A 19,163-nucleotide genomic window follows, 5' to 3' on the forward strand; every position below is an offset into this window, starting at 1 on the left:
GCCCCTTCAAAACCTGCTTTTTCATTAATCAAAAACAAATGAAATGAAATTACCTCCAAGAGGTTCGACCACCTTTTTGAGCTCACATTATAACATTTAAAAATCACTTTATTTCCTCCTCAAGTCTTCGCGTCACTTTTGGGATGGTAGATTATCAAATAATCTCTAAAAATATCAAAATATCCCCCTTTGTTGGAATCACATTAGGAAGTCTTTTCTTGCCCCATTTAAAACAACTTTAAGTCACCTTATTCCCTGGCGTTGAACAAGGGGGGCACTTCATGAACCCATTAGTATTACCCCCACTTAAGTCATAAAGTAACTTTATAAAATAGTTAAGTGAAAAAATAAAAAATCATCATGAAAACATTAGAACTCACCAAAGCTAGAACTGGAAAGTATTGCACTGAATTGAAAGAAGATAGAAGCCAAGATCCAAGTGTTAAAATATCACTTATCAAAAAAAGCCATATGCTAAAAATAGAAAGTCTGCTAGAATACCCTGAAAACCTTTGCTAGAGCTCTCCTTAGGACATTGAGTCCCCTAACCATACCCACTTAGCCTATGGGAACCTAGGAATAGGCTAATATGAACCTCATATTGAACTAGGTGCAAGAAGGGGACATTACAATCTCCTCACACCCACAAGCACCTTGCCTATACACTTGGTATGCAGCACCTTGATTTATCTATGCATTGGCTTCATTCACTCCTCTACCTTATTCCCCATTAACACAGGTAGATGCAGCGCCAACTCTTTAAATCCCACTCACTATTCCACCATTTTTTTTGCTGTAAGTTCCAACTGGGAATGAGAAGATTCCTCAAAAAGTTTTGGAAGCAAAAGTTTCAAGAGACAACCTATGTTCGGATGAAGGGACAAAAGACATCAATTTCTCCACAAAATCATTTCAAATGCTAGCTGTCAACTTAGGAGCAACCGCCATACCAAACCATCCTCCTTCCAAGACATCCAATAATCAACCCAAACACAGTGGGAGAAGAACATGAGAAGATAGAGGAAAGCTTGTTGTCTGTGACAACTCCTTTCCTAGGTGGGATGTGTTGAACTTGTGACGTCTTCACACATTGCCCCATTGCAAATGGGGACCGCCACTTTTTGCTTGTAGGTTAGTTCTTTTGCTTAGATTGCTTGGTTTTGCAACAATCTGATCTTCCTTAGGGATAGTTTGGAGTCCTCGTAGTTTTAGTGTTTATGTCACGTTCCCATAATAAATATACCAAATACAAACATTTTTTTGTAATTAATTGGTATTCTCAATTTAATGATTACATAATTATTGGTTGATAACAATATCCGAATAATAATAATATATCTATCATGTATTACCATTTATGTTCAGATTCCAGATATTCTTTCTAATGAGTTTTAATGTAAAAGGATCTCAGTTTTGATTTATCTACAGCAGAAAACAAATATTGAAATATATTACAATTTTAATTATTATAATACCTATTATTAATTATTAACTTAATGATAAATATTAATAAATGTGATTGGCTTTAATAAAATACAATTCCTAAAACTAATCGCATTGGGTATGACCGCTTCCTCAGTAAGTCATAACCCAGGCGACATAAAACACAAAGATGTGGCCAAAAAGATAAGTCATGTCTCTTCTAAAGAGACGTGACCATTAAACCGATAAAGCCTGGCGATGATATATTTAATGCTTATGCCAAGGAAAGGAAAGGGAAGCAGCGAAAAAAGAGACAGGAACACCATCGGCATTTACACTGACGCCACAAACATCTGCCCAATTCGTAAGAATCACCAGAAGGTTTCGGGCCAGGTAAGTGCCTATTCTCCCAAAGCTTCAATATGATTATCATGTGGACTTATATAGGATTTACTATAGATCTCGTACGTTTCAGAATATTCATAAGTTTATTTCTCTGCCAATAAATAGATAATAAACAATAAGTCTTAAACTTTAACGCCCATTGGTAAATAACAGTAAGGTGAAATTCAATTTGCAAATAATTGCATTAAGTTAATTTTCTGTCAATAATATGATAATAATTAAAGAATCCTGAATGCTGTAAATTATTTACTAAATAAATTACATCACAGAACTAGACACTGACAATATGCTATAATGATTAAATATAAACAGAGCTTCGAACTGTATATGGTCATTTCTGAAAATTACCTTTAAATGGGAAACCTGACAGGGAGGACAGCAGATGTGTGGGAGGGATAGGGACCACCCAAGTAAGCCACCTACTGATTCATGTAAAATCAGTAGGCCAGTAGGGCATGTGACTGCTACTGGGCTTGGGCCTGGCAGAATTAAGCCTTTCCACCTCCTGCTACCTCTTTGGCATAATTAACAAATTTGAATTGTGACAAGGGATGGTCAAGGGTATAAGACCCACGCCACAATAAGTAAGCCAAAAGGGCGTAATGACTTATTTTGGATCCAGGTGGGACGGATGGGCTAACCAGGTCATACTCTGTGTCATCCCAATTTAAGTAATTAAGGAATAATGTTTACTAACTGTTTAGAATGTAATTAGGTGATTCTGCTGCATATGTATAATCTCTGAGACAGTAATTTCTGTATATACAACTTTTTTCCTTGAAAGTGAGTAAAATTTTTCATTTCTGATTTATATTTTTAATCTGTTATCCAGGCAGACCTATTTGTGCTTATACATTTAGTATGGGACATTACAGTTTAAGTGTTAGATAAGAGTCAAGGTGTTCATTGAGCAAAGCTTCATAATGCAATCTTTAGGTCAAGTAAAGGCCCGAGTTCCATGATAGACGAGTAATCAAGAAAGTAGTGTGCCTTAAGGACAGGATGAAGAAGGGATGCCAAAGAGATTACAAGTGAGGTTAAGAGATGGATGGAAAGAAATATGGGTGGAGTACCGCTTGTTTTCCTTGGATTTCGGAAAAGAAATTCAAGGGTAAAACCCTCACCAAAGGCAAAATCGACATCATAATAAGACAAAGTGTGGATGCAGTTGAAAATTCCATGAGGTGGAGAAATCCACGACTTGCCAAAATCCACGATTTTGAGGTGAGGTGAAGAAATTTGTCCATAGCTTGCTCAAATCCACGACTTGAAAGGTTCAATGCTCAAGATAGGTGAGAGGTGGAATGATCAATCTATCCATGACCTTCACAAATCCACGAATTTAGTGACTTTATGCCTAAGAGGAGGTGATCAATCCTTCAAAAGGTTGGTTGAAATGCATGATTTTGATGACTTAATACTTAGAATTGCTATGACAAGGAGAGTTAACATCAAGTCAGCCTTGCAACAATTGTATCCTTCACTTAGTGAAATTGATGAATTGAGGAGGTGAGATCGAATTTATCCATGAGTCCCCAAAATCCACGACCTTCTATTATCCACGCCCAAGCAATATGCCTAGGCTAAATCGATGACTTGGAGGTCTTGAGGGTGATGTCGAGTGAAAGTTGCACTAATCAAATTTATCCCTGAATCTTCAAAATTTGCAAGGAAATTGCTTTTAATGATCAAGACAAGAACTGAAATGATCAACTTTTTCCATGACTTGAGGCGAAGATCAACATTGTAGACGACATTTATGCCGCAACTAAATAAAGTATGTTTTTCTTGTTTTGAAATGACAATGAAATGGGTAATTAGTTCCCGTAGGTAGTTGGTAGTTACCGACAATTGGCCTCTTCGCCAACCGATCGAGTGGTATATATTCTGGCATTGTATCAAGAATGAGGGATTATGATTGGAGATATATTTTTTTATTATTGTTATACTATCCATTACATGATGCAATAAAGTTATATCATTTTGCCTATGTTGTTGTGAATGTTATTTGTGTTCTATGCACACTTTAGTTTCTCTGTGTAGTTGAAACATATTCATTGTAGGGAGTGAACATTTTGGCGCCGTTGTTGATATGAATTTAGAGATCAATATGGCGGCAGGCGGTAAGCACTAATAGGCCGACCATTCGACCAACAATTAATAGTAACTGCAAGCGATACACAAGAAGTGACGCAGGCGGAAGCATGGGAGGATCAACTGACGGAAGATTTGGTGGACCTATGGGAGGTTTTGGTCACCCAATACATGCAAAGGGAAGCTCGGGAGAGAGCTGTCCCTAAAGGCACAATACGTGGTGAACTCACGGTCAACCCTGCTATCTTTGATCTTCTCAGGAGCCTTTCGAGGCTGTTGGCGCGAAACCTCATTGAACTATAAGACTGAAGGGAGGAAAGCAATTGTGAATGTTGTCGGCAGCAGATATTGCAAACGTATGAAGAATGGAACCGTAAGGAAGAGAAAGAGAGGGATACGAGCAGACGCCGTACCCCTGGCAATTAATGCCCCTATGGCCGAACAAAGACCGATGGCGTACTAGTACCACCTGAGAGGTAGGGGAAGGATCAGTACAAAGATCTCCCCGTATAAGAGAACAAAGTGAGCAGAGATGACAGCTATGAGAAATTGCTGAACGCTCGGAGAGTCCGGAAAAGAGAAGTAAGAGTCAGAGTGTGAGTTGGAGCTGTAGTCGGGAGAGGTAGAAATCATGTACGTGGAACCAGTTGGTAGAGGTTGCAAGGAATCTACCACTTCTAGATATAGCGGAGGAAGATCTTGTCGACCAAGCCACACACTCAAAGTCGAGTGAATAGTTTGGAATCGAGTCTGAGAACAACCCGTTCGAACACTCTGAACGTGATGAAGAGGTAGTATGGGACCTTGAGGGCAAGGTTGCTGAAATTTTTGAAACCAATTTGTATAGAATTGGGAATCTATCTCTGGCGGAGCAATTAAAATTAGGAGGGTCTGAGCCGTAGACTCCAGGAAGGAGAGAATACAAAAACGAAGATGACCAAGGTGTAGAAGATGCAGAAAGTGGACGCGTAGAGAGCTCGCGCATGGTCGAGAGTGCAAGAGAGGCACTAGAATACGAAGAGCAAAATGGTCCAATCTGGTTGAACGCATATAGTACCTTCCAGGTGGCACACAATACCTTCCAAGCAAGGACAATGTTGCAGAATTAGAATAATCCAGAGAGACAAAAACTTCCAAGATTCACAGGCGATGGGTCGGAGGACCTTGTACGACATTGTAAAACATGTATAACGATATGGGAGGCAAATGGCCAAGATGACCAGGACTACTAGTTGAAGATGTTCCCTGCTACTCTTTGGGGGATTGCCATTGACCGGTACACAGACCTCGACGCCTAGCACAAGGTGGGATGGAATAATCTAAGGAAGGCGTTCGAGGAGGAATTCAAACTTCTGAGAGATGACAACGAGATTGTGGCCGAAATCTACAATACCAAGCAAGGAAAAAGTGAAAGTGTTCGGGCTTACAGTTGTAGGCTAAAAGAATTGTTGAACAAAATGGAACACCAACCAACCGATGGATTGAAGAAATGGTGGTTCATGGAGGGACTTGTCTTGTTACTTAGAAGGAAAATGAAAGTGGTCCCTCCGCCAGCGTACAATGAAGGCTATAAATGAGCAATGGATATTGAGAGCGAAGGAAAAATATCCAAATGGAATAAAAAGGCGAGTGATGATGACAGTACGGATGGAAGTAGCGACGGAGATTCAAAGATCGTACAAGCCCTATGAAAGGGTATGCTCCGGATGATGAAGGAATTGACCGCAGGGAGGGAGACTGCCAAGGAAAGAAAAGAAGTGTGGTGTACTGATTGCAAAGTAGAAGGTCATACCAAGGGTACTTGCCCGAAAAAATTGTTCTGTGGCATCTGTTAAGTATTGGGCCATTCCACCAAGGAATGCCCATACAACTTGAAAACAAGGAGCACACAAGTGCTCTACACCCAAGGGGAATAGGCTACCCCGCCAACCACACCACCCAAACCACCAACAAACTCATATGCCTCACTAGGAGGGTATCGTAACAACCGGCGAGGGAACAATCATTCTAACAACATGCCGAGAAGCAAAATTCAGTATGATGCCAAAGGGAGACCCATGATTCAGTGTAGGAAGTGCAACAAGTGGGGTCACTTTGCCCACGAATGTCAAAGCTGTATCAACAACGAGAGTTTGCTGTGTAAGTGGTGTGGATTGGGAAACCATGAAGATATAGACTGCTTGAAGCAAAAGGGAGTGAACATGTTGGACATCAAAGAGCTAGGCGAGGAAGTATTGGCAATCGCCAGACTCCAAACAAAGAAAGCACTATACCCGGACTTGCGTACAGAGAAGGAGAGGCTCCGAGAGGCAAAGGCGAATGTCGAACGGGTGATGATGGAGGAAAGAAGAGTCTCACATGAAGCCTTTAATACCCCACTATGGGCGGAGTTCGAAAAAACCATAATGCGACAGATGTTGCAAGCCACCGTACTTGTATGAGTGGCAGACCTTCTATAAACAATGCCACAATTGAAAGTAGCCCTAAGCAACATAGTTGAGATTGAACAAGTCAACTAGGAAAAAAGTAAACCAACGACAAAATCAACTGGTAGCTTGGCTACTGATCCCATGCTACTCATAGTTGGGATTGGAAGGAAATTGATAGTGGTGGAAATGGAAATCATGGGACGAAGGTTGACAGACACCATTGTCGATGGAGGCTTGAGAGTGAATGTGTTGCTGGAAGAAACTTGAAAGGGCCCCGGCAAGCCAATACTCTGGCTGCCAACCTTCCAATTGGTAGGTGCCAACCAGCACAACATCAAACTTCTTGGGACACTCATGGCACAAAAGGTCACGATTGGCACTCAGTCCTTCCTCTTGGACTTTGTGGTCATCCCACTGGATAAAAGGGCATATGACGCTCTCGGACGGGGTTGGCTGGTGATGGCCAAGGCGAATCACAAATGGAAGAAGAATACACTATCCATCGAGAGTGAAGGACCCAAGTACGTCATTGATTTGAAGAATCAGGCCATAAGTGAGGAGTTGGCATCATCCGACTCGGACTTGGATGACTCATGATTATGAAGGGGGTTCTGAGGACGGAAAGGGAAAGATGGAACCCAACGACGAAGGGGTATTGGAGCTGGAAGGTTGCTTGGAGGATGAAACCAGTTCTCTCAGCGGGCTCTTCCACTAGCAGATGGAGGACTATGAGGTCTTTCACTCAGAGTGTAACATACTACAAATTTGTGAGATTGAGGAAATTGGCGAAGAAGGTACGGAGAGTGCAACCTTCCCTCTAGAGTACGGAGAGTACCGAGAAGGCGTGGCACGAGTGGATGATATGAAGGTGGACTTAGGGAATGAAAGATGTTTTTTTGCCTTGGTTGAATCCACGATATGAAGGTGAAGAGTGCAACTTGTCCTTGACTATGTGAAATCCATGAAATGCTAGAATTTACGACCTGTTGTGACGTTTTCACCCATCGCCCCATTGCAATTGGGGACCCCCACTTTTTTTTGTTTTCTAGGTTGGTAGTGTCTTGGCCATTAGCCTTTGCGTCAAGGAGGGGTAGTTTCTCAAAGGCCAATATGAGACGATTCCTTCGTCTGGTCATCATCTTTGAAATAGCAAAAAAAATCTGAGATGAAATGTTGAGTCGAGCATAGAAGGTAAGGAAGGTTAGTTGGGCAAAATTTGGCTAAGTATGAGAAAATCTCCTTTGCTCCCTTGGAGGAGCGAACTTCACTTCCATTACTCCTTTTTAGGAGTGAATTTCCTTCCCTTGCCATCTAGGGAGTCCAAGATACCCTTGATCATCACGAATTGCAATGTGGAGCCTTGGTCGAGCAACGAGTTTGATCTTTAGCTTGGCCTAATGCAAAATTTGGTTAAGTATGAGTGACTTCCTTGGCTCCTTACGAGCGAATTCGACCTCCATTGCTCCCTTACTAGAGCGAACTTGACTTCCTTTGCTATTGTGACCCTGACATGACTCCCATTGCATTCTAGAGGTCTGAAATGGATGCAATGAATCCAATTGAAAGGATGAATCGATGAAGAACTTGATAGAAAAGCCGAAGATGGTAAATGTGCTCCGCTTCCGTTGCTCCTTCCTAGGAGCGAAATCTGCTTCCTTTGCCTTGGTTTTGGATCGAAATTCCTCCCATTGCCTTCTAGGGAGCCTAAGATCATCCTGTGTTGCCTTTGTCGAGCAAAGAATTCAATTTCCAATCAACAACCTAAAATTTGACTGTCTGAGTGAATTTCCATTGCCCCATTTCAAGAGTGAATTTCACTTCCTTAGCTCCTTCCTAGGAGTGAATTTGGCTTCCTTTGCATGCTTCAGGGTAATTTGATGAATTTTGACTAGTGAAAGAACAAATCTAAAGCCTTCAACATCGTTTTGATCATTAAAAGGATCAAGTTCTTGGAGATTTTTGACAAAGGAAAGGATGGAGATGGTAATATGAAGTGACTTCCTTTGCTCCCATTTAGGAGCAAAATTTACTTCCATTTCTCCCTCTCAGGAGCGAACCTGCCTTCTGTTGCTCTTTCATGAGAGCGAAGTTGCTTCTAAGCTCTTCCTTGAAGGTAATTTAATGCATCTAAGTTGATAAAAAGAGGTAAATGGATGAATCTGAGGATTACTTCCATTGCTTCTTGATTGGAGCGAATTATATTTTCATTGCTCCTCAATTGGAGAGAACTTCTATTCCTTTGCTCCTTCATGACAGAAGTCACCTCCAAGGCATTCATTGAGGGTAATTTAATGACTTTTGCACATGGAGACTAAAAACCTTGAGGCATGATTGATAAAAAAGAGACAAGTTGATGAAAAAACGGTTAAGAGCAGGTTGGATGGTGATTCGAAGTTGACTTCCATTGCTCCCTCTTAGGAGCGAAAATCACTTCTTTTGCTCCTTAGTTGGAGCGAATTTTACTTCCTTTGCTCCTCCTTAGGAGTGAATCTCCCTCCATTGCATCCTAAAAGGTGAGTTAATGAGCTTTGACGCATGGAGAACTAACCTTGAGCATTTCCTATATTTCACCTTGCATATTGACATGGCATGAGCAAGTAAAGGGATCAGATTGATGGAGATTTTGATAAAGAGATGTTGGAGATTGTGAGTTAAATTCACTTCCATTGCTCCCTGATTGGAGTGAATTGCATTTCCATTGCTCCCTCCTAGGAGTGAAATTCATTTCCTTTGCTCCATCATTAGAGCGAATTCCACTTCCAGAGCTAAGAAGACACATCTTTTCCCTTGCACACTTATAAAGGCTAATCCAAAATCAGTCATTTGTCCACTTGAAGCAAGCATATTCCTTCCCTATAGATGCAATTATCAGACCTGCAACACGTAAAATCAGAGATCATATCAAATTAAGAAGGTATATAAGGGTTATATATCATGTGTGCTTAATGCCATTTTTGTTTATTTTGCAGGGATGATTAATGAAAAGGATGAAGATGTGGACTAAAAGCAACATCAAGAACACTTCAAAAGCATGGAAGAAGACTCAAAATATTGGCAAGACGAAGGACTTCAAACATCTCGACAGCTGTAGCATGAAGCAAGCATAATAACAAATGGAGCAGGATACCTTCAAAGGTTTCATTCTATCATGGTGAGATGAAGAGGTCAAAGGAGTGTAAAGGGAGAAATCATACAACTATCTCAAGGCCGGATAAGCAAGCAAAGATGGAGGAATGACTCAACCATATTGATGCTTCCCGTCATCATCACCACATTGTGCAAGCTTGAAATGTTGAGTATCAAGAGATATTGCTCAATACTCATTCATGATGAATCAAAGCTACAAGTACAAATTGAGGTGGCATCCTCGTCACCATTCCAACAATCAAAAGGTTCTGCATCAACATGTCCTGATTCAATGAACCAAGCTCATCCATGGGGGCACAAACTCCAATGGACCTACCCCCACTATCTATTGGTCAAATATTCAAGAGAAGACGTGTTTCAATGTTGTAATTATTTCATTGGCCAGAATAAAGTTTGTTGTAACAAATCCTAATTAGGGTTTCTATCTTGTAATCTCGATTGTTGATTGTGATTCAATCTGATCCATCCATTATTAGGAGAGCATTATAAAAGGCTCGCTCTCCTTGTTTGTAAAGGTTAATAGTTAATAGTCAATAGCAGAAAAATAGTGAATAGGAGGGTAATAGCGAATAGTGGATAGCAGCTAGAGTAAACTAGGAGAAGGCAAAAATTGTTGCCAAAGTTGTAAATAAACTTCCTTTTCATTGAAGTTATGGTGGAATGTGTTGTTTCTTTACAAGTGCATGGTTCTTGTTGGATCTTCATGTTAGATGATAAGTAATTAGATGAATGAAAGGAGTTGTGAATGATTAACGATGAAATTCGTTTATCCACACCACTAGCAATTTGCTGATTGTAAGTTTGCCTTGTGTGGTCAACTGGAATTCTTAATGAGCTTAACTTCAATTGCCATTCACACTTGGATATGCATTGCCTTGATGATGCCTATGTTGTTGATAGTAATTTGAACATCACGTGCCTACCTTAGGAGATCGCACTAGCTTTGTAGAGTTTTTCGTTGATGGTGAAACAAAGCTTGGTTGAATTTCATCTAATCGTCCATTGTCTCTTGCATTCTAGGCCTTAGTGTAGTCTTCCTAAACCCTTTCCCTTTTGTCCTTTTTTTTAATTCAACTTAGTTTAGGAAAGAAAGCATCACAAGATTGCAACATCAGATGGTCAAGTTCCAATAGTATTCAAGCATTCATGTTCAACGTAAGTCCCCTTGTGATTCTAGCATAATCACATCAAACCATTGAGCTTATCCACACGTTGTGACCCCACATTAGGAACCTTGGAGTCTTCCAATTGATCACAGAGTTTAGCATTTGGGAGGGCTTTGTTCAAGAGAGGATAAGATACTTTTAGGTATTTTATTCTGTGTTTGATGGTGCCTCAAAAACACATCAACACGACCTTGAAGGTGGAAGGAGACATTTGTCCTTGGAATGATAAAATCCACGACTTGAAAGAAGGGATCTATCTACGAGATGCTAAAATCCATGTCTAGCAAGAATCCATGACCCTGGGTTGGTAAGACAAGATTATTTATCCCTTAGAGAGATTCGCTAATACAACCTCCCATAAGTCGGCCCTCTGGAGAACTAAAACATTTTAATTTCAAATTTAAATTTGAAAAGGAAAGTGAGAAGTCGGTCTTCATTGGAAAAAGAGACACCAAAGGTCATGACCCAAGTGCAAACGCCTATATAAGATTGATTGATCATTTCATTTGCTCATCAATCTAATTCAGTCCCTTCGAGAACAAAGTGAATTCCTTCCAGAGCAGGGCAAGTGAATAACAGATCAGACAATAACTTGACTGAATTTCATCAATTAATGTCACCATTGGTAGCAATCAGCATCAAGAGAGTGCAAATTCCTCCATCGGCACAAGTGAAGTTCAATCAAACATCAAGAGCAGAGTGAATTCAGCCAGCAACACCATTTGCAGACGAGAGATTCAAATTGCAAATTTGACAAGACACCACTGAAACCCTAGACAGCAAATTTCACATCAAGAATCAAGGAAAATTAGCAGTCGACCTGATTTCGGCGAATTTCTCCAGCTAGGGCATCTGATTTGAGCATAATTTGATTAGATTACAAGTCAAGCAACATCAGTTCCAGCTTTTGAGATTAATGACCAGATTTGAAAAGATTTTAGGAAGCATAAGTTTTGTGTGATATTATTTTTTTATTTCTGGTGTTTTGATTAAAATTATGTTATCTATAGATGCTTCTGGATTTGATTGTGACGTATTTTGCATCAACATTTCGGATCACACTCTGTGATCCATCATCAGGATGTTTAGAGAATACTAGGATATAAAGATGGTAAATTGTAGACTAACACAAGCTCTAGGCTGTATTTGAAGGATTGGGTATAGAGAGAAAGACCAAATCACGTAGAACAAGGAGTAGGAAAAATAAAATAAAATTATGTTCTTTTTCAGGTCTAAAGCAGGGAGTGAGTGCAAGGAATGACATAGAGAAGACTTTACAACATGAAAGAACCGGTAATCAGATCGAGCATTCACAAGGGGAAGAAGACATTGAAGAGGTGAATCAAAGATGAAGGACTTCAAACCCAACAAAGCAAGGTCAAGGTTGGAGTCATGCTAGGAAGGATGAACATTCTAACTAACAAAAGGATCGAGTTTTCAACAAGGATTACATTCGAAGCCGTGCACAAGACAAATATGAGTATTCAACAAGGATTACATTCCAAGCTGTGCACAAGATAAATATGTTAATGATAAGATCAAGAATCAGCATCATCATGACCTCAAGAGATGCAGCTAGAAGAGAGAACTTCACAAGAAACAAAGGAGAGGACAACATGATGTCAAGGAAATTATCCCTCAAGGATAGCATGGAGAGGACTTCATAATGATGCAATGGAGGACTCACAACATCAAGATAGAGCAATGAAGAGGAGGAAATTTTGCAATTATCTTGAATTTCCTCTAGAAATCCAAGATTCAAGGCTAGTACACCATGGAGATATCCCTACATCAATACAAGGATTAAGGTTAAGAGCAGTCAAGGTGAAGGATCCCAAGGTTGAAAGGTGAGACACATCATAAGGTGCATTCCCAAGTATGAAGAAGGATAGGTGAAAGTGATCAAATTAGATAAGATGATGCAATTTGAAAACATCTCCCACTATCATCACATCCATCATGAAACAATTGGAAATGTTGAGTATCGAGAGATATTGCTTAACCACAAACACTTGTGATGATTTACAAGGTGTAAGCTAAGGTGGCGACAATTCACCTTACTTCATCAATCAAGGTCAACATGTCCAAGTTCAATGAACTTGATTCATTCAAGGATGGAGCAAGTGACACACGTCACTATATCAGATATTGTTTATCTCACCTAATCTCATCTCTCATTGGTCAATATTCAAGGAGGGACACGTGTCCTAAAATGTAATCAAATAATTGGTCAAGTATTAAATGTAATGCAATTTTAGTTGTAACTAACCCTAACTAAGGTTTTATCTTGTAATAGTGGCCATTGATTTGGATTTGATCTTGGCCATTCATTTGTAAAGGGAAGTCTATAAAAGGCTTGCTCTCCTCATTTGTAAGGGTTAATAGTGGATAGTTAGAAATTAGAAGTAGCAATAGAGTAGGAGGAAAGGAGATTGTTGCCAAAATCTTGTTGCAAGAAACACATTACTTTTATTGAAGTTATGGTGAATTTCATGTGTTATTCATGTGGCATGGTCTCTTCTTTTCAAGTTAGATTTCTTAATTAGATGGATGGAAGATCTTATTGTTGATGAATGGTGAAACCTAATTTTCATACCACTTGGAGTTTGTTGATTGCAAATTGTAGTGTGTGGTTAAACTGAACTTATATAAAAGCTTAACTTCTATTATTTCATGCTCATTGTTCATGATGTTGGTGTGCATTGGTGATATGAAAGTTTTACACTTATCCTTAGGAGATTGCACCATCTTTGTGTAGTTGTTCCTTGATGGCAAAGCAAAGCTTGGTTTAGTTGCACCTATTCAACAATCATTTCCTACATTCTTAGGATTAGATTAGGTTTCCTAGCCCTCTAATCTCTTTTGCCATTTGTTTTCTAAAGTTGAGTTAATTTCCATGTTCCAGCAAGCATTCATGTACAACGTAAGTTCCCTTGTGATTCCAGCAATATCACATCAACCATTGAGCTTATCCACACATCAAGACCTGACATTTGGAACCTTGGTCACCTCGTTTTTCACAAAGTTAGCATTTGAGGAGATTTTGTTCAAGAGAGGGTAAGATACCTTGGTATTTTATTTTGTGTTTGAGGTGCATAGAAAACGCATCAAAAAGATTGTAAGCTCTACCTGCCTTGAGCTTCAGCATCATGACACCTGCTCTCAAACAATGCTCCACTAGCATCATTCCTTAAATGCATCGTCAAACCAGCCTATCACAAACTGCCATGACCAATGCAGACCCAAAATATATGCCAATCATTATATGCAGAGACACCAGCACTCATAAATGGAACTCCCAGCTTTGCACAAATATAACAGATATTCACACATGACCAAGTAAATACCAGTAAGGAACATAATACCGACCACCATTTCTTAAGGCTCCATTCTCTGAGAAGACCAGGTGATAAAGATAGCGTAGGAAGATCAAACATGAAAGCAAGGGACACTTGGAGTTCCTAAAAGAGAAGTAGCGGCCTTGAAAAACACACCATACCCATTTACTAACAAACAAAAAACTTTCCCTAGCTTCAAGCCAAGAAGGCTTAAAGTTTAAATGAAAATCTAAGTCTTCCCAGGAGTTTGGGAAATGGCTAAAGATAGCTGTAACAGGGTCATGATCAGCACCAAAATTTGCCAAATAATCAGAAAGTTTGCCTGCAGTTCTGAAAGCTAAAATTTTCATTTTTTTGGCAAATCCTTAATGCTTCATTAACATAACGATTATGTCCTGAATTTGGATTGTTTCCTTTTTAGAGGGCATTGATCACTATCATCGAATCATCTTCCACATACAGTTTTAACTTTTGATACATTTGGAGAAGCTGCAGCCACCAACCTTGCAACTAAAGCTTTGTAGTCTGCTTCATAATTAGTCTTGATCCCTGAGACTAAGGATCTTCGATACACAAAGCTCCCATTTGAATCTCTAAGAGGATAACCACCTCCAGCAATACCTGGGTAGCCCCTTGAAGCACCATTAAAATTCAATTTTATAAAATTTTCAGGAGAGGGGACCTACTTCTTACTCTTATTTCTGAATAGGATTGTTAACCATCTTTTACCAATTTTGTTTTTTCTTAAACAGATCATTTCCTTGTTTCAGTCCTATATTCCACACACAACTACTTTTGCTTTCATGATTTTTTTTATTAAATTACCTTTCTCTTTTGTATCAGAGCTTTATTTCCTTATAAGGAGAATATCGTATAATTAAGCTATATGAAATGATTTCTGACAGCAGTATGACACTCACAATCAGGCTCCCATTGAAGGTTGATTATTACCTTTCTGTTCATCAGGTTCATCAAATTACTTAATAATGAAAGTAGAGACTACAATACTATAATATTTGATAACATACGGGCATTGGATAACCCATGATAGATTCCACAAATGATCAATGCATTGTAAGCTTACAGATTAACCATCCAAGCCTAGTGGAGTAATTTGTTTCCCTTGTGTTGTGGTATTTATATGATATCCAAGGTTTCAAAACATGCTTCAGTGCCATTTAATAAAGAATTCATTATGTCTTCTAGTCCATTGGAGTTCATGGAAAAACCCATTGGAACAGTAGTGCTTAATCTGAGAGTATTATCTGCACAATATATACAAACTCTTGTATTGCAGGCAACTAATTTTGCATCTGGTAGTGGCTTCATTGTTTCTTTGAATGATGTAATTTGTGGTTGTCAGGTCATGGCTAGTAAGACAAAGATCTACATTGTATTGGATTTCGTAACTGGAGGAGAGCTCTTTGACAAAATTGTAAGAATGATGAAAATGTTCTTTTTTGGTTTTGAGATTTGGATGTCACCTATGCTTATTATTTCTTCCTCCATTTTCAAAACAAGATAAATTTAAAATTTGTATTTTTATATTTAGTGGCTAAAGGATTTTTTATAATGGAATCTGGTATTTGATCTTTTTGTATTTTTCAAATTGTCAGAATGACCTTGGAAGATTGAAAGAGGATGAAGCAAGGAGGTATTTCCAGCAACTTATTAATGCTGTGGATTACTGTCACAGTAGAGGGGTGTATCACAGAGATTTGAAGGTATGGTCGACCTTTTATTGATTTAGTACCTGTTATTTCTGATTAGTAGCTCTCCATGTTTAGCACCTCTCTTGGTTGAAATTCTTGGGTGAAAAAAATGACATGGTCTAGATAGGGAGCTATTGAAAGGAAACGTTAGATTTTATTCATGCCTTGTATATTTTGCAGCCAGAAAATCTGCTCCTAGATACGTTTGGGAATCTTAAGGTTTCTGACTTTGGATTGAGTGCACTTTCAAGGGATATAAAGGTAAGCCTGTTATAAGTAGAATTTAATTAAATTTTTCTTGTAGATTTCATGGATATGAGTTCCATAATATTCTTATGTATCTTTAAGCCATGCATAATACAGAGAAAAAATTGATGATTAAGGATGGACAATATGACATATATGTTAGGTTGAATTAGACAAACTATTAAGTGCTTAATCGTTGTGGTTTTAATCCATTCGATCTCAGACAGCTTCTTGTTATTGAATAAAAGCTCATCTCAATATAATGATAATAGATTTCAATTTTGGATCTTTATGCCCTTCTGTACTTAAAACTATCTCCATTTTAAGATTGAGCTGCCTAGGAAATGTGTCTGCCCTTACATATGCTTTGCACTGGCTACAACCTTTTGTTCAAACTCACTAAATTTGCAGTCTACAAGGTCAAGACCTATTTAAAGTATGCTTCTCATTTAATTTAATTTTACATTAAGAATTACTAAAATCTTTGGTTCTTTCCCTTTTCATATTTTCTAGTATCAAAGCAAGACTAGTTGTAACATAAGATTCTACAATATGCTTGGTTTTTTCTCACATTCGATGGGGGTTACATGTCACAAGATTTTACATGGGGAGGATGTTTTCAATTATTTGTAGGAAGTCTTCCAATGACATTCACAAAGAGCTTCTTATATTGGCAGTGCTATGAGGATTTCATCTTTTATTTATTTTTTCTCAAAATAGGATTCCACGATTCTTCTGTGTTTCTATTCTATTGCTTCGGTGTTGTTTTGAGTTATGCCAAAAATCTGTTAACAGATCTCCATAAATTTTTTTCCAAACCATCAAGCTCTGAAAATAAGTTGTTAGATGACTTAAAATGTTGGAATTATTAATTATATATATACAACTGTTCCGAAAGGAAGAGGTATTAACTATTTATTAACCATTAAGCTATTTTTGGCTTATACAATTGTTGGCTCATACCTATTTTACTGATTTGGTTTGATTTGCACAATTTCCAATATTCATTTTTTTTTTCTTGAATTCTAAATATATGGCACAATTTGATAATCTGATGGTGTAAATCACAGAGCGATGGATTACTTCACACCACATGTGGAACACCAAACTATGTTGCTCCTGAGGTATAGCTTCAATTATTTGAATGTAGTTTAGCAGTTCCATATGAATTTCTGACATTTTGTTCATATTGCATTTTTATCATAATAAACTGTGAATATTCAAGCCTGCAGGTCATTAGTGGCAAGGGTTATGATGGCACAACTGCAGATATATGGTCGTGTGGTGTTATCCTGTTTGTTTTGTTGGCTGGTTATTTGCCTTTTGATGAGTCGAACATTATTGCCTTATACAGAAAAGTAAGTATAGAAAGACTCTAAGTTATTATGCCGTTGAGCATTTTTGTTGTTCTATAAAGGCGTTGCTTATCAATATAGTAGGGTTTATTTCTCCTAATATGAATGATTTACAGATTAACAAAGCAGAATTCAACATTCCTAAACGGCTATCTCCAGGGGCAAAAAATTTAATATCAAGACTTTTGGACCCAAATTCCAATACTGTGAGTTGCGTCTTTATTTGTATTTTGATCTATGATAGGGTTGTTCATCTTATTCATTGAAGCAATTTTTAAATTTGTAGTGTTATTAGCAACTATTTCTACTGAATTTCATCATTTGCTTTTGAAATGCACTTTACCTACATCACTTTCTGCTGCAGGTAATGTGGGACATCCAAATAGTGTTTCACAGATCAGATCTAAGCTAGCTTTTTTACTTGTTTGAATAGAGACTATCTAGGTTCTGGTTTGTGATCCTCTGTCATAGAATATGTATTATGAGGAGTAAAGGACCACCCCTGCCTCAGTAATCCCTCTTTGAATGCATGCAACTTATATTATGTTATGATACCGTTTACAGCTAAATATGAAATAAAAATGAAGATGAAACCCTAAGATTAAAAACCCATTTCACATCTACCTAACAACTCAGTTTAAGCAAGGAAACCGTAAACTGTAAACAAAATAAACCAAGAAACTCTCACCCACATGCGGTCTCTGATACACCAATGGCAGTTGTGCTCAAAAGATTTGCTATTGATGAAGAATGGAATGTGGTTTCTCACAGTGGTAGCATGATGTATTGTAGACTGAGGATCCCCTCAAATGAATTATGGAAGGGTAGATTTATAGGTTTCTGATTGAGTCGATTGACAGTCAAGATTAGTTGAGAGGAATAACGGGTAGAATTAAGTTGGTTCCTTGGTTATGAGATGTAGGGTGAATAAAAAGGGAAATTTTAATATGTTTTTAATGATTTTTGTTTGCAAAGGATTAGTTAGTGATGAGTTAGGAACTATTAGCGATTTAAGGAGGGAAAGTGGGATTCAAATAAATAAATAGGGAATCTATTTATTAAATAATGTGAAATGGGAGTGGGGATAATTAATAAATAAATGTGACTTTTATTTGTTTAGGACTTTAGGAAAATGGGCAAAATAATTAAAATAATTTGTTTTCACTTATTTAATTAATGGAAAAATGAATATGTGGTAGGCAATGCTAGGATGTGAGTGTTGTTAAGTGCTTATAGATACAATAAAATTATAAATATACACCCTGTTTCAATTTGGATGAAGGCCATTGCCTTCGGGTTAGCAGGGAATTGTGGTAAAATGTGCAATCTACAGAAGTGGAACACCTTGATTTTGTGCTACAAGGATGCATGTCCTCTATTTCACAGCCTTTGTCAGAAACCTTGAAATTTTGAATTGAATTCTTGGTTCAACTTAAGGTCTCTTCACTGAGACCTTGTAACTGTTTGATTCCAGCTTAGGCATGGTTGTTGTGCTCAACATCTCTAGAACACCATCTTTGTGCATTGCATGCAGTTTATGGGCGTACCTAACCAAATCCTTTGAGCAGTTCTTGTTCCTCTTATTTAAGCTAAAATTTGTGGTGAAGTGTTAGTATTTCTTTGGTCACTCCAGCTTTATACTTAGAATATCATTCTGGCTTCTCTTGCATAGTCACATCTTTCTTTAGCTGCATTTATGGCCCCCTGGGGAATCACAAGCTCCATCACCTGCTCAAGAATCCAATTATAGGCCTCCTAACAACCAACCACTGCTCCCAATTTGATCTAAATATTGCCCTCAATGGAGTTTCTAACACAATTTACACTAGGATTGGTTGTTTCTTTCACC

At 38.3% G+C, this 19,163-nt stretch overlaps 1 protein-coding gene across 2 annotated transcripts in view; it reads left to right on the forward strand.

Annotated features, from left to right (window-relative positions):
• Nucleotides 1-19,163, forward strand: part of LOC131029457 (CBL-interacting serine/threonine-protein kinase 23) — a 97,024-nt gene that overhangs the window by 45,206 nt on the left and 32,655 nt on the right. For both annotated transcript variants that reach the window (XM_057959951.1, XM_057959952.1), the window contains exons 3-8: nt 15,365-15,436; nt 15,618-15,725; nt 15,894-15,974; nt 17,030-17,083; nt 17,192-17,317; nt 17,431-17,520. In XM_057959951.1, the coding sequence (XP_057815934.1) occupies nt 15,365-15,436; nt 15,618-15,725; nt 15,894-15,974; nt 17,030-17,083; nt 17,192-17,317; nt 17,431-17,520 (531 nt within the window). The remainder of the gene's footprint in view (nt 1-15,364; nt 15,437-15,617; nt 15,726-15,893; nt 15,975-17,029; nt 17,084-17,191; nt 17,318-17,430; nt 17,521-19,163) is intronic.

The sequence above is a fragment of the Cryptomeria japonica genome, chromosome 4 (genome assembly GCF_030272615.1).
Source record: "Cryptomeria japonica chromosome 4, Sugi_1.0, whole genome shotgun sequence".
NCBI lineage: Eukaryota > Viridiplantae > Streptophyta > Pinopsida > Cupressales > Cupressaceae > Cryptomeria > Cryptomeria japonica.